General features: G+C 34.4%; 1 protein-coding gene across 6 annotated transcripts in view; it reads left to right on the top strand.

Moving 5' to 3' along the window:
- Window positions 1-13,104, top strand: part of PIK3C2G (phosphatidylinositol-4-phosphate 3-kinase catalytic subunit type 2 gamma) — a 372,544-nt gene that overhangs the window by 76,401 nt on the left and 283,039 nt on the right. For all 6 annotated transcript variants that reach the window (XM_069491534.1, XM_069491537.1, XM_069491533.1 and 3 more), the window contains 3 exons: window positions 1,636-1,738; window positions 7,837-7,907; window positions 10,796-10,859. In XM_069491534.1, coding sequence (XP_069347635.1) covers window positions 1,636-1,738; window positions 7,837-7,907; window positions 10,796-10,859 — 238 coding nt within the window. The remainder of the gene's footprint in view (window positions 1-1,635; window positions 1,739-7,836; window positions 7,908-10,795; window positions 10,860-13,104) is intronic.

Consider the following 13,104-nt stretch of genomic DNA (forward strand, 5'->3'; position numbering starts at 1 on the left):
ATACTGGACATCTTGTATCTTATCTGACAATTCTAGTAAGGGGTGTACACACAGGTGGGTAAGATAAAGTCAGTTCAAGAAAGAAGGCAGCAGTCATATATGAGGCTGAATTCTTTGAAATAGGTTCAGGCTTCAATACAAGGAGAAAACGAATCTTTGAGAGGTGGGTCATTATTCTTAAATTGGACCTGAGGGCAGGAACAGGAAAACAGAACTCTAAGTAAGGGAAGAAGAGCTGCGGTACAGGGAGGTGAAGGGAGAGGTACTTGAGTACATGTGATGGATTCTAAGGATAGACCACTGGAGCAGAACCTTGAGAAGGAGGAAGGAGAAATCAATAGTTCAAAGAACTAGTCAAGAAATGCACTGGCCATGCCTTACATCTATCTAGACTGGCAGATAAAACAACTCAGGGAATGATATTAGGAGCCCTATGGATAGCCCTGGGACAAGAATCTAGTTAGACCAACAATTGGGATAGGAATGGCTACAGAATACATGTTATGAATACTAACATTCACCATTCTGGTGAGCAGATAGGTACCGAGTTTTCTTAAGTATTAAAAAATAACACTTGTTAAAATAAAAACATTTACAGGAACTTAGTAAATTTTAACAGAGTAATGCTCTATTTGTCTGGCATTTTTGGGGGAATAGGTACTGCCAAATATTTCATGAATTTTCCATATAAATGAAATTATCACCGCAAGGACCCCAAATTTCTAATATGAGATTTTTTTCTCCTGAAATCCTCCATATATTTAAACAAAGTGCATTAACATAATTCATCCCATTTTTTAATGACTGAGTCACCAGAGATGAAAGCTTTAAACTATAAAGAAGTCCATACAAAAGCCCGTCATTTCACAGAAGAATCAGATTGTATTTAAAACAATATGCTGTGAAGTAGTTAATTTGTTGTGCTCATCATTTAATTTGTGCTTGGCCAATGTTCACAGGAGGGAAAAAAAAAAAGAGAGAAAGACAGAGGAAGAAAGAAAAAGAAAGTATAATAATGCCATTAGAAATTTCTGAAATATGTAGAATTTTTTTCTGTTTAATCTACTTGTCAACCCTTTGATGTAGAATTAATATCCCAATTCTAAAGAGGAAAATATTGAGTTTCAGATAGTTTTATTTTTATTGGCCTGCTTAAGGTCATAGAGGTAGTAAATCTGTCTCCAAAGCCTGTGACATTTCCATCACATCCCTCTGCTTCCTCAATACAGTGATCCACACATAGACATTGTGGCATCAAATAGACCACCTGGAAGCATATTATCTTCAGCTGTGAGCTTTCACATGGCTGGTTAAAACTAACTTTGAATACGTCAAGTGTTCTATATTATAGTTTATTATGACCATTCTAAACATATCTATTTTCTAACATAATGCATTGGAAAAATAATTGCAAAATTTTGTCATATATAGATATATATTTTCCCCTCAACTTATTTACACACACACCTGTGTGTGTGTGTGTGTGTGTGCGTGTATAAAGATATGGAGAGAGAGAGACAGTTTTCTTTTACTCAAATAAGTTCCAAAAATAAAAGAAAATGAAGTCAAAGAGGAAAATGCACAGTTTGGGAGTATTACGAGAGGATATGATTGTGTTCATGTTTTCTCCTTCAGTGACCACTGTTTGGGGAGCCACAAAATGTTTCAGAAAGATAAATCTGTTATTCAACTTCATCTTCAGAAAAATAGAGAAGCCTTAGGAAAGTTATCTCGAAAGGTAAGACTTTCTTAGCAGTGCATTCAATTAGCAAACTTATAATTTTAAAGATAATATTCCTATCTTTTTTTTTACTGTTGCCAATTTGCAATTATGTAGCCTAATGAATATATGTTTATTTGAACATATTTATTGAAACATGAAATATTTCATCTAAATGCCTGTTAACAATTTGTACAAAGCAATAACGTAAATGCATTACTACAACCTTAGTGTTATGGACTGAATTTTTGTGTCCTCCCCAAAATTCATAAATTGAAGACCCAAGTAATAGTATTAGGAGGTGAGGTTTTGGGGAGGTAATTAGGGTTAGATGAGGTCATGAAGGTAGTGTCCTTATGATGAGATTCACGCCCTTGTGAAAAGAGATTGGAGAGCTTGTGCATAAACGCCCGCGCACGCGCACGCTCTCTCGATCTTTCTCTTTCTTTTTCTTCCCACTATGTTAGGACACAGGAAGAAGGCAATTGTCTGCACATTGGGAAGAGAGCCCTCACTGTTTTTTAACTTCCCAGCCTCTAGAACTATGAGAAATAAACGTCTATTGTTGAAGCCACCCAGTCTACAGTATTTTGTTATAGCAGCCCAGGCCAACACACTCAGTATAATAACAAATCAATTGGTCTCTCTGAAAAATCATTTAGAGAAACTTATAATAATGTCACCATATTTATACTTTCCATGTATCCACTTAGAAGTAAATGGAATGGAAAATGTGAAAGAGTAACCATTGAAGGCAGAAAAATAACACAATTCTTGTTCCATTTGGGGACTGCTTATGTCAACACAGTTTAAATCAGGACAGATTAATATTCATGATATACATAATAAATCCACCTAGAAAGGGATTACTGTGTTTTAATGACACAGTTTCATACTGTTAGATGCAAATCTTATTCCCTGTGTGATGTCTTGAGTTACTTCTAACTCAAATTGCACAGTATGGCGTGAACGTTGATATTTTGGCAGTTTTTAGCTGTGGAATCTTCCAATTATTTGCTTTAGATAAAAATCTCCTCACCCTGTCATTTATATAAGATAACAAATTTCCAGTGCATAATTCTTTCTTTTTTTTCCTCATATGAACTGTTTCATCATAAAAAATATCAGGTGATATATTAGGTTGCAGTATATCTATGTGTAATATAACATAATGAGGCCAGAAGAGAGTTGTTTAGAAGTATCTTTTGGATCTGGTTACCAATTCAGCTGCTGTTGACAGCTTTAGGGCTATACATCTGAAATCTCCACAAAGAAACATGGTAAAGTGAAACCGACACCTTCCATATTAATAAACTTAAGATTCTTCGAATTGCCCTCAATGTTGAGGAAAGCTGAAATCATCACATTGCATTGCAACATGGGTGAAGAAAAGAAAATATATGCTTCTAATTTGTATGTTGCTAAAACAATAGCTTATTGGTAGTAATTCACAAATCACTAACATTTCAGACTCATGTAAATTAAAGTTTATTTTAAAATCCATATAACGCCACTATTTGGATATAATATGTATCGGGCATATATTTTATGTCTGGGATTTTAACATATCTATCACACTTAATCTCCCCAATAATTCTATGAAGCAAACACTGAAAAGCAAGAAAACAATCACAGGGAGGTGTCATGACATTCTGAAAATTATAATCATGAAACTGTGAGAAGAAGAGCAGAGATTTGAGCCCAGTCAGTGAGGCTTCAGAGCCCATACATTGCCACCAACTTATAGGGGACATATGCTTAGAATTTATAAGCTACTCTCAAAGATTTTGGGTATGAATTTCAGGGTAATTGGTCAAAGATCTAGTCTCTCAGATAGATAGATAGATAGATAGATAATTTGTTTTGTTTTGTTTTCCACAGCTATATACATGTAGCCCAAAGTCTGGGGCATGATAGGTGTTTAATAAGTACTAACCATATTATGTATACATTAGGTGCCAGGCACTGTTCTCAGTAATTTAAATGCATCAATTCACAATACCCTAAGAGCAAAAAAGTGATAAATACTATTATTTTCCTATCTTATGTAAATAAAAGTACTGAAAAGTTTAAAGAGTAAATCAATGGTCCAAAATCTCACAGCTAGTAAATAAGGAAAATGGGACTTGAGCAAAACTAGTCTGGGCACAGAGCTCACTTTATTATAATGTCAGCCAATGCAGTATCTTTGTTATTACCCCTGCCATCCTGTCCAGGGACAAGCATATAGTCATCACTGGGTGTATAGTGTGTATTTCTCACCAGAAATGCCTGTTTTTCAATATGTCACTTGGATCATAGAGGGAATTAAGTTACATGGTTCTTTTTTATATTTAATGGCTCAACTCACAGACTTTTACTTCCTATAATAAATATCATCAACTCTAGGCTAATTCAACAATTCATAAGCAAAGAGTATAAATGACTTTTCTTATCCACAACTTTTCCTACCACTGACACTGTTATTAAAAATTGATAATACACCTGATGTGTATTTGTATATCCTCCACTGATTCAATAAGTACTTACTATGGACTAGGCCCTATGCTGATGCATAGTAAAGAGTAGTGAACAAAAGCAATAAGATCTCAGGCCTTAAAGAGCTTAGCATCCAGGGGATTCAACTGGCACTGACTCCCGACTACAGAGCAATTTTAACCTCCATGCAAAACATGAGAAAGATGAATATGAGAGGCTAGAGGTGGTGTTTATTTTTATGTCTAAATCTTAGAGCGTATACGTCTAGAAGTGACCATAATAAATGAAGATTGGTAAATTCATTAATTTGGCATCTTATTTAAAACCAGAGCCTGGGTGCGGTGGTTCTTCACATCTGTAATCCTAGCACTCTGGGAGGCTGAGGTGGGTGGATCATTTGAGCTCAGGAGTTCGAGACCAGCCTGAGCAAGAGCGAGACCCTGTCTCTACTAAAAAATATAAAGAAATTATCTGGACAACTAAAAATATATAGAAAAAATTAGCCAGGTGTGGTGGCGCATGCCTGCAGTCCCAGGTACTCGGGAGGCTGAGGCAGGAGGATTGCTTGAGCCCAGGAGTTTGAGGTTGCTGTGAGCTAGGCTGACGCCACAGTACTCTAGCCCAGGCAACAGAGTGAGACTCTGTCTCAAAAAAAATAAAATAAAATAAAAAAATAAAAGCAGAGATTCTGGTGATTCTGGTTTCATACTGCTCAATCCAAATGTTTGCTCATTGGAAAATCGTAAAATTCTTTGCACTTTAATTTCTTCATTCAAAAACATGTGAATAGTAATAGTGCTTACCTAATGTAGTTATTATGAGAACTCAATTGAGAAATATAAATGAGGAGCTTACTTTAGTGCCTGCACCCAGTAGGACTACATAAATATTAGTTATTGAGTCATAACATTGGGATGGTAGACTGTGTGCTATGTCAGTCCTTTACTATCAAAAACTTTGAAACATTATTAACATTAGTTTTCATTTAAATATTTTTAAAACTTACTCATGATGTTGAAAATATTGAGAGATATGGACAGTTGTGTGCTATGTCAAAATAGTGTATATATTGCAATATCACGATTTTTATTGAAATATCAACAACTTTGATATATCACATTTTTTGTTGTTTTGTTGTAAACTTTCAATACCCATAGGACAAGATAAATTATACTCTCAGTTGCAAATTCTATATGTAACAAGAACAAGAAAATTAAAATAAAAAAATAATTGCCTTGGTTTTAGTTTTGTAAAATTTTCTTTCTGGGATATATGTGGTATATTGATTCATTTAATATAAATGAAGCAGTTTATTAATTTGTGACTCCTTTTCATTGTTTGAATTGCTAAATTTAAAATAATTGACACTTGATTTGCTTTTTAAAATTTTTATATACATCATAAAGAGATAGTGAATGTTCTCATGCTTCTAAGTTTTACAGTAGTGTCAAAATTCTCTGTGATTTTCAGAATTCAGCTGTATGTCAAACATTTATGAACAATTATATTTTGTTCCTAGTAAAACATTGTAAAATTGTCTTGATAGTGTTCTTTTTTCACATAATACTAGGAATATAGTGTTTATTATCATTCTATTAAATTTATTGATAGCATTGCCTTTCAGTAGATACTTTAGAGTTTTCTAATTGTGAAAAGCATTGTAAACTCAATTCATCTTAGATACCTTTTCTATTTCAAACTTGATAATATTACGCTGAAATAAGAATTTAATTCTTGTTCCAAGAGAGCAAGAAGGGGTTGTTCTAAAAAAGAGCAGGTTGACTGTCTTTAGAAATAGTCCCAGATTTCAAAATTTTAAAGCTTTCACCTTAATTAGCTATGAATGACTGAATCTTTTTAAATGTTTTTTCTCATTTTATCTCTCTCTAATTTGATCAGAAGTATTGCCAACATTGTAGATATTAATCATAACTCAAGATTTTTCCTAACTCAAGGTAACATTCACAGAACATTTATAGAAATAGATTTTTGTATGAGGAAAAAAAAAGATTTTAACTTTTTCTTTAAGACCAAAGAATGGCCTTTAGTTTTAGAGAAAAGTAAATTTGACAATAAATTTCATGGAAAACTGCTGAACTTTTCCTCTGGCCTCTTTTTTGTTTGTTTTTTAAGTTATGTTCATAATTTTAACAAAAAATGTTTCTGGTGCATGTACATTAAGTTTTTTCCTCCAGCCTTTTGAGATACTTTAAATTAAAACATTTTCCAATAAGTGGCAATATGACAAAGGCAAATTTTCTCTCCAAAAGCATCTCTGGAAACCAAATAAAGTATTTTTTAAAAAATGAAAATCATTATGCTATGCAGACAGAGGCAAATACATTATTTATATGCTCACTCTGGTTTTAACTTCTGAAAGAGAAGGCAAGTGCCAAATATTACAGTTCAAATCTTACTGCCTCTTTGTTGACTGTTTTCACTTTCTATTATTTTCCCTTTTCTTTTACCATCTTTTCCATGCCCAAAGTTTAGATATAGAAAAAATAGTCTTACCACCATCACATGTTCCATTTTAGCAGTCACACTGAGTCTAGATGTAAATTCCTAGAGAGTAAACTTCACATCTTCAAGTTCCTCGGCATATCTACAAAATGTTTCTTTTCACAGGATGCACTTAGAATACTGTTTTTTAAGATGACCTTATTCTTTCCATGTAACTTAGCTTCCTTCTTCCTCTTCACAAAACAAACCAATATAAAAATTAATTTACCTTTCACCTCAGGCCAAATAAAGCTTTTCCTTCTGATGGTTTTTTTGTCAGAAACTCTAAAAGTCAGTTTTAAAAATAGTGTGTGTACTGACACAAGATTACATACACTACAGGCATTAAGAGATTGACTCAGCTCTCAGACTGAATGCCACAGTGTGGTAAAATAGCGTGATTATGATGGAGGACATTGCATTCTCCTCTGCACACTTGCACAGGGTTTTCATGAATGCTTGTTGCAGAAGAGCTAGTCAAGGAGTTAAGGTATGAGTGTGTGTGAGGGGAGAGAGGGAATATATATGGGCCACAGGACTGAAATTTTAAGATAAGTCATTTCTGCCTATATGGGGAGAAAACAAAACGCCAACTGATAACTCCTGGAGTTCATACCTATCAGTAGTTGTCATTCATTAGCATAATTTAGTGTTCGTGAAATGGAAAGCTCTCTTACATTGACATTTTGGCAGCAAGAAGTGGTGAAGCTGAAAAACTAGAGGAGTTCATTATAAGTCTGCCAGCGCATCTGGCAAAATGTCAAGTCTTACACCACCATGGCATGCATGGCCTAATGTGACAAAACCAAAATGTGCTTGTATGGGGGAGAACCAGTGTCTCAAAATTTGCCTTCTTAATTACTAGGAGAAATTAATATCTGACACTGGTGATGCTAGAATGTTTTTCAATACTCCTTTAGGTTATCCTCAACCAAAGCTCAGTTTTCTGCTTTGTTATTGAAAAGGCTTATACAGTTAAGGAGAGTCTTGTAAGGTCTTTAAGACAAAGTATAAAAATGATGAATGACGGTTATCAAAACAGGTGAATACAATGACAGCAGGAAGTTACAGACCTATTTTTATCTGTTAGTCATTTCTGTCACTCTATAAATATTAATATATTCTGCTGTCTACAGCATGAAGATGACCACAGTCAGTTTTATCTGAACCAACTTCTAGAATTTATGCATATTTGGAAAGTATCCAGGTAAGACATTTTATTTCTGCTCCAAGACTGCATTCTGACTGAGTTCTCAAAATCCCAAATCACAATATTTTTCGGTTGATTATAAAAACTGTCCTTTCACTAGTACTGTGGAAGCTATTGTATTTTTAATAGATATCTCCCTTTGGCAAATTCTGTTAATAATTATCTACTCTTCACAGTGACTCAGATATATTTGAAGAGCTGCTAACCCCTACCAGAACATTCTACATACATTTTAAAATTTCTCTGCTGCTGGTTATTAATTTTCAAGGACTTTTTTTCCCCTCATTCATTTTGTGAATTTGGGTGTGCATGTGTCACTAAGCTCTTTGTAAAGCTGGATTTCCATACTTTGAAAGACACCATCTCCTGCTTTAAATTTCTTTCTGCAATTCCCTGAAATTAATTGGCATATCATAAACAGAGGAGTGAGAATTCAAATTGGAAAACTCAAGTGAACATATCCTGATCCTTGTATCTAAATGTCTGTGCGTATTATTTGGAAGAAAAGATCTCCCAGGTAGCTAAACTGGAGAAGATATCAGTGCTACAGTTTGCATGTTCCTGGAATTAAAGTTGTTCTGGGCTGAACCAGAAAAAAATAAGGTGTGGGATGTATATATCATAACTTTCTAAAGCAAATCCTGATTTAAAAAATATGAGTTTAAATTGTTTTTAGTGACTATTAATCAGAATCACTTTTTGGAGTTATTATACACTTTTCACATTTCATCTAATTCTCCCTTAAATCCTATCATGATGCATATTATTCTACTTCAGAATCAAGAAAACTTAAGTTCTGGGAGGGTAAATGTTAATAACTTGCCTAAAGCCACTCAGGTCATTAGTGGAAGGACTAAAACTAGATCTGTTTGAACTTTGCAAATGCTGTATTCTTTCATTAAACTATTGTGTTTTTCCATGTGCAACTCTCCCCTCTGCCCCAAAAGGTGTAACTTCATGCCATAAAATCACAGAATGTCTAGGACTAGAAAGGACTATAATCTTATCCACATTTTCATTTTAGAGCTAATTACATGGTTCAGGTATAGGTTCCTGGTGCATAGCATGTTTATACAAAAGTTTCTTTTCACCAACATAAGTGTATCTAGAAACAAAGAAAACAGAGAGTAACACACACACACACACATCCACATCAAATATGACAAATTCTTTAAAAAGTGGGAAATCCTTTTGAGAGAGAGCACTGTTTTGAACTGGCTTGGTGGAGGGTTGTGCCTTGTAAGTGACTGACTACCTGGGGCACAGATAGCAAGCTGAGACTGTGGGGACGTGGTGAGGGCAAGGGAGTTTCCATTCTGCTCTTGTCTTGGCCACCATTACCTGCCCCCTTGCAGAAGTCTGGTGGCCTTGACCACTGTGCAGGTGCAGGTGTCCAGAAGGTTAAATCAGGAAAAAGCAAAAGTGCTGTTGCAGTAAGGAGTAGAGGAAACATGTCATGGACAGCCCAGATTCAGACTTTACCTCCTCCACCCCTTTCCTCCAACTCCAGAGCAGTGGACTACAGTCTGGGGAATGCCGTCTCCCAGTGCTGTTTCTCCTGTGGTAAAGAAATTAAAACACGGAAGTTCAAAACTTTGGCCACCATCACACAGATATTTAATGACACAGCCCCGTGACTAAAACCAACTCTAACACTCAATCTGTGCTTATTCCACTTTCATTATATTTCGACACCTCCTGCCCGATCTTCCTCAAACGTTAACTCACACAGGTCCATTCTCAGCCTCATCAAGGCCACCGCAGGACGTAGCTTTCTGTGACACAATGCTGCTTTACCTGCCCTTCTGAGATCATTTTATGGTGTCATCAAAAGATCAAGGACTAGATGTCAAGAGCTTTTATTTGTCTTCTTTTTTTATGACTCAACTAACACTTAGAAGTTAAGCAAATCACTTATCTTCCCTAATTCCTAGTAGTTTTTTTTCTATAAAATAGATACACTATCCAATAACAAAGTGTTGAAGTAGGTGCCTTCTTGGGGGTCTTAATAGTTTTAGGTTTTATATACAAACAATCCCACTGCCCAAATCTTTAGCTATTCTTTTCTTCCCCCTCCATGGACTTTTACATCAAATCTTTAGCTATTCCTTTCCTCCCCCTCCACAGACTTTTACATATTCTATGCATTTTGTCTTTGAACTGACAGATGGACTCCAACTAAAGTACTAATGTAATAAAAAATGAGAATACAGCTACTATAAAGTATAATGGTGTGCTTTGATGCTGTGTTTTTGTGTTTTGTGACTCATGACTCAATTCAATTCAGTAGTTTTCAGAACAAATAAGAAGGTAAAATCAATAATGTTTGGAAAAATAGTTTTAAATAGTGAAGCTCAGAAGAATCTCTGCTCAAATCAGATATATTCCACCTAAGCATAGATAAAGCTGAAACAATAAGAGAAGCTTGGGAAAGAAAAATGCAGAGATTTGGTGTCAGAGATAGGCCTATCTAATATACATATGTGCCATTAATTCCAAATGCAATTCTCTACGAGATTTTATATACTTAACATTTCTTGATGTTAATATATGCCATTTTCTGCTTATGAATCCCTTTGCAACTTACATTTTGAATTATGAGTAGTTTGACATAATGATCAGCCTTTGAAAGGTTTCGTTAATTTGTCATGATTTCTTGGGAGTTCTGAGATTTTCAAGTATGTTTGTAGTCTACTAAATTATACAAACTTTATAAGACACCTATATGAAATGTTTTTTAAATTATGCCATAAGGATTCCTGTTTATACCATGCTTGTTACAGAATCATGGACAAAACAGAACTTGTGAGAAATGTTTGTGCTAAAGATAATAACATAAGTTTTCCTAACTAATTTTAAACAAGGTTTTTGTTTTATATTTCCAGACAATGCCTCTTAACACTAATCAGAAAATATGACTTCCACCTGAAATGCCTATTGAAAACCCAGGTATTGACTTTTGTTATTTTATCCATCAATTCAGTAAGTGGTTATTAAGAATCTACTATTTTCTAAAACTTTGCAAGTTTCTGAAGATGACAATAATGAATAAAGTAGATGGTCTACACTTGAAAGCCTTTCATTTTTGACATGGAAAAATAGACAAGCAAAAAGATGTATGCAGTAACGTGTTATGGCTGCTGTGAAAGACCTGTGTGTATACAGGACACATTAAAAAAAGATGATCAGTTTTACTCATTCGAGCTGAATGTTGAAAAATGAGTATTGTATGTGCTTTGCAGCCAGAGAAGGGGCATCATGAAGGAAGGTGGGTCGTAGGGATAATTTTCAGCAAAGCATAGCATGACCAGAAGCAAAAAGTCAAGAAACAGCCTGGTATGATTAGGAAACTATATGGAATTTGGAAACTGTTTGGAATAATGGCAACATTTAGCATTCAAGATGAGAGCCTGGAAAGAGACCAGCTGAAAGCAGCAGACAGGCATCAAGTTATGTAGAATCACATGGACCTCTGATGACTAATCGAATGATTTTGTAATTTATCAGCTGATGACATGGAGCCATTAGCCAGGGTAGTAGAATGCCTGGTGGATAATTAGAGGAACATTTTCATTAGCCTAAAGAGATAAGGAGGGCGTGGACTAATGCTCTACTATAGGCATGGCTATGAGGGGACAGATTCATAACAGGTGAAAATGTGCAATTTACATGATTTGGAGAAAGTCTGTGAGCAACAAAGGAAAGAGGCACCTAGAATAACTCCAGATTCCTGGCTGCTGACTGCATGAAGACAGAATTCACTAAAATAGTGAAAAGAGAAGGTACCTTGGCAGGGGAAATGATGGTTTCAGTGCACGGCAACTGAAATTTGGCCACATACTAGTCATTGAAGTTGTGATCTTCATTAGGCTGATCATTTCTTACAACTTCTTCTTTCAGGGAAGGGTTAGTCCTTCACAGATAAAACATCATATTATTACAGAAAATTGTATTAGTCAGAGAATATTTTTAAAATAAATATTTTTTGTGTTAAATAATTGACTCCTGATACACATAAAAGGTTACACATTTCAGATAACTATTCCTAATATTACCCGGGATTTCAGGAATCTGAAAATAATAAATTATATTTACTCATGTAGGTACTGAACTCATATGTGAATTCTACACAAATATCTAAAGAAATGGAGATGAAAACTGCATGACTCTTAATCCTTCCCAAAGTGTAATCCTCTCACTCTAATTCCAATTTTCGTTCTTGAACCTGGCCTGAGTCTGGAAGTTTAAGATGTGAAATGTGAAAAGAATCAACATTGGATTGTTTTAAGTCTCATAAAAGTGTCATTCTTTCTAGTGTAGAATTTGAAATTTACCAGGTACTCAGGGCACATGAAGACTTCATTCCTAGATTATTTATGTCTCTTTACTGTCCTCACTTTTGAGGTTATGGTAACCTACTTATGAGTAAATTTTAGTTATCTAAATGTCTCCAGTACTGCTCATGTATCATAGACATCTTTTTTCCACACACACAAATTGTTCAGAATTTGTAATCATTCTTAATTTCCAAATTCAGAAGTTTTATCGTATTACTCATATATGAAGCCTCCAATATTTCCACTTTGAAAGAAACCATTGACCATTGTAAATTTTTCTAATATGACTTAAAACTTGGCAAAACACCAAAGAAATACTGTCTTTATCACTGGCAAATAGCGATCATCATTCACAATTAAATTATTTTATACGTAGATCACAGTGGCTGTGATTTTCCAGATGAATTCAATACAAAACAATGAGCTCTTTAAATGAGTTTTTCCTAGGAATAATCATTCCTAGGAATGATGAATACCTGAGAAATGAGAACAGAATATGATATTATCAATTCACAATTTTGCACTTTCTATTTATTTGGCAAGTGTATTAAGTGGCATTTCATCAATGTCCAAAACAGTATCAATTTGAAAAATAATATTTTTTATCATATCTCCCAAACTTGGATTAGTACAGGTGATTTAAAAAATAATAAGCATGCAACTAAATAAATGTGAGATGAATATTATTGTTTATATGAATATTATTAATAATTTAAATTATTAAACATTTTATTTCATCAGAATTATTATTTCAACATATTTTAGGCTCTATTTATTTCAGATTGGACATTCTATTATGTTAAATGGCTAGTTTTGTAGGTAATTTACACAGAGCTTTTTCATTGGACATTTTTTCC

This window comes from Eulemur rufifrons, chromosome 16, assembly GCF_041146395.1.
Source record: "Eulemur rufifrons isolate Redbay chromosome 16, OSU_ERuf_1, whole genome shotgun sequence".
NCBI lineage: Eukaryota > Metazoa > Chordata > Mammalia > Primates > Lemuridae > Eulemur > Eulemur rufifrons.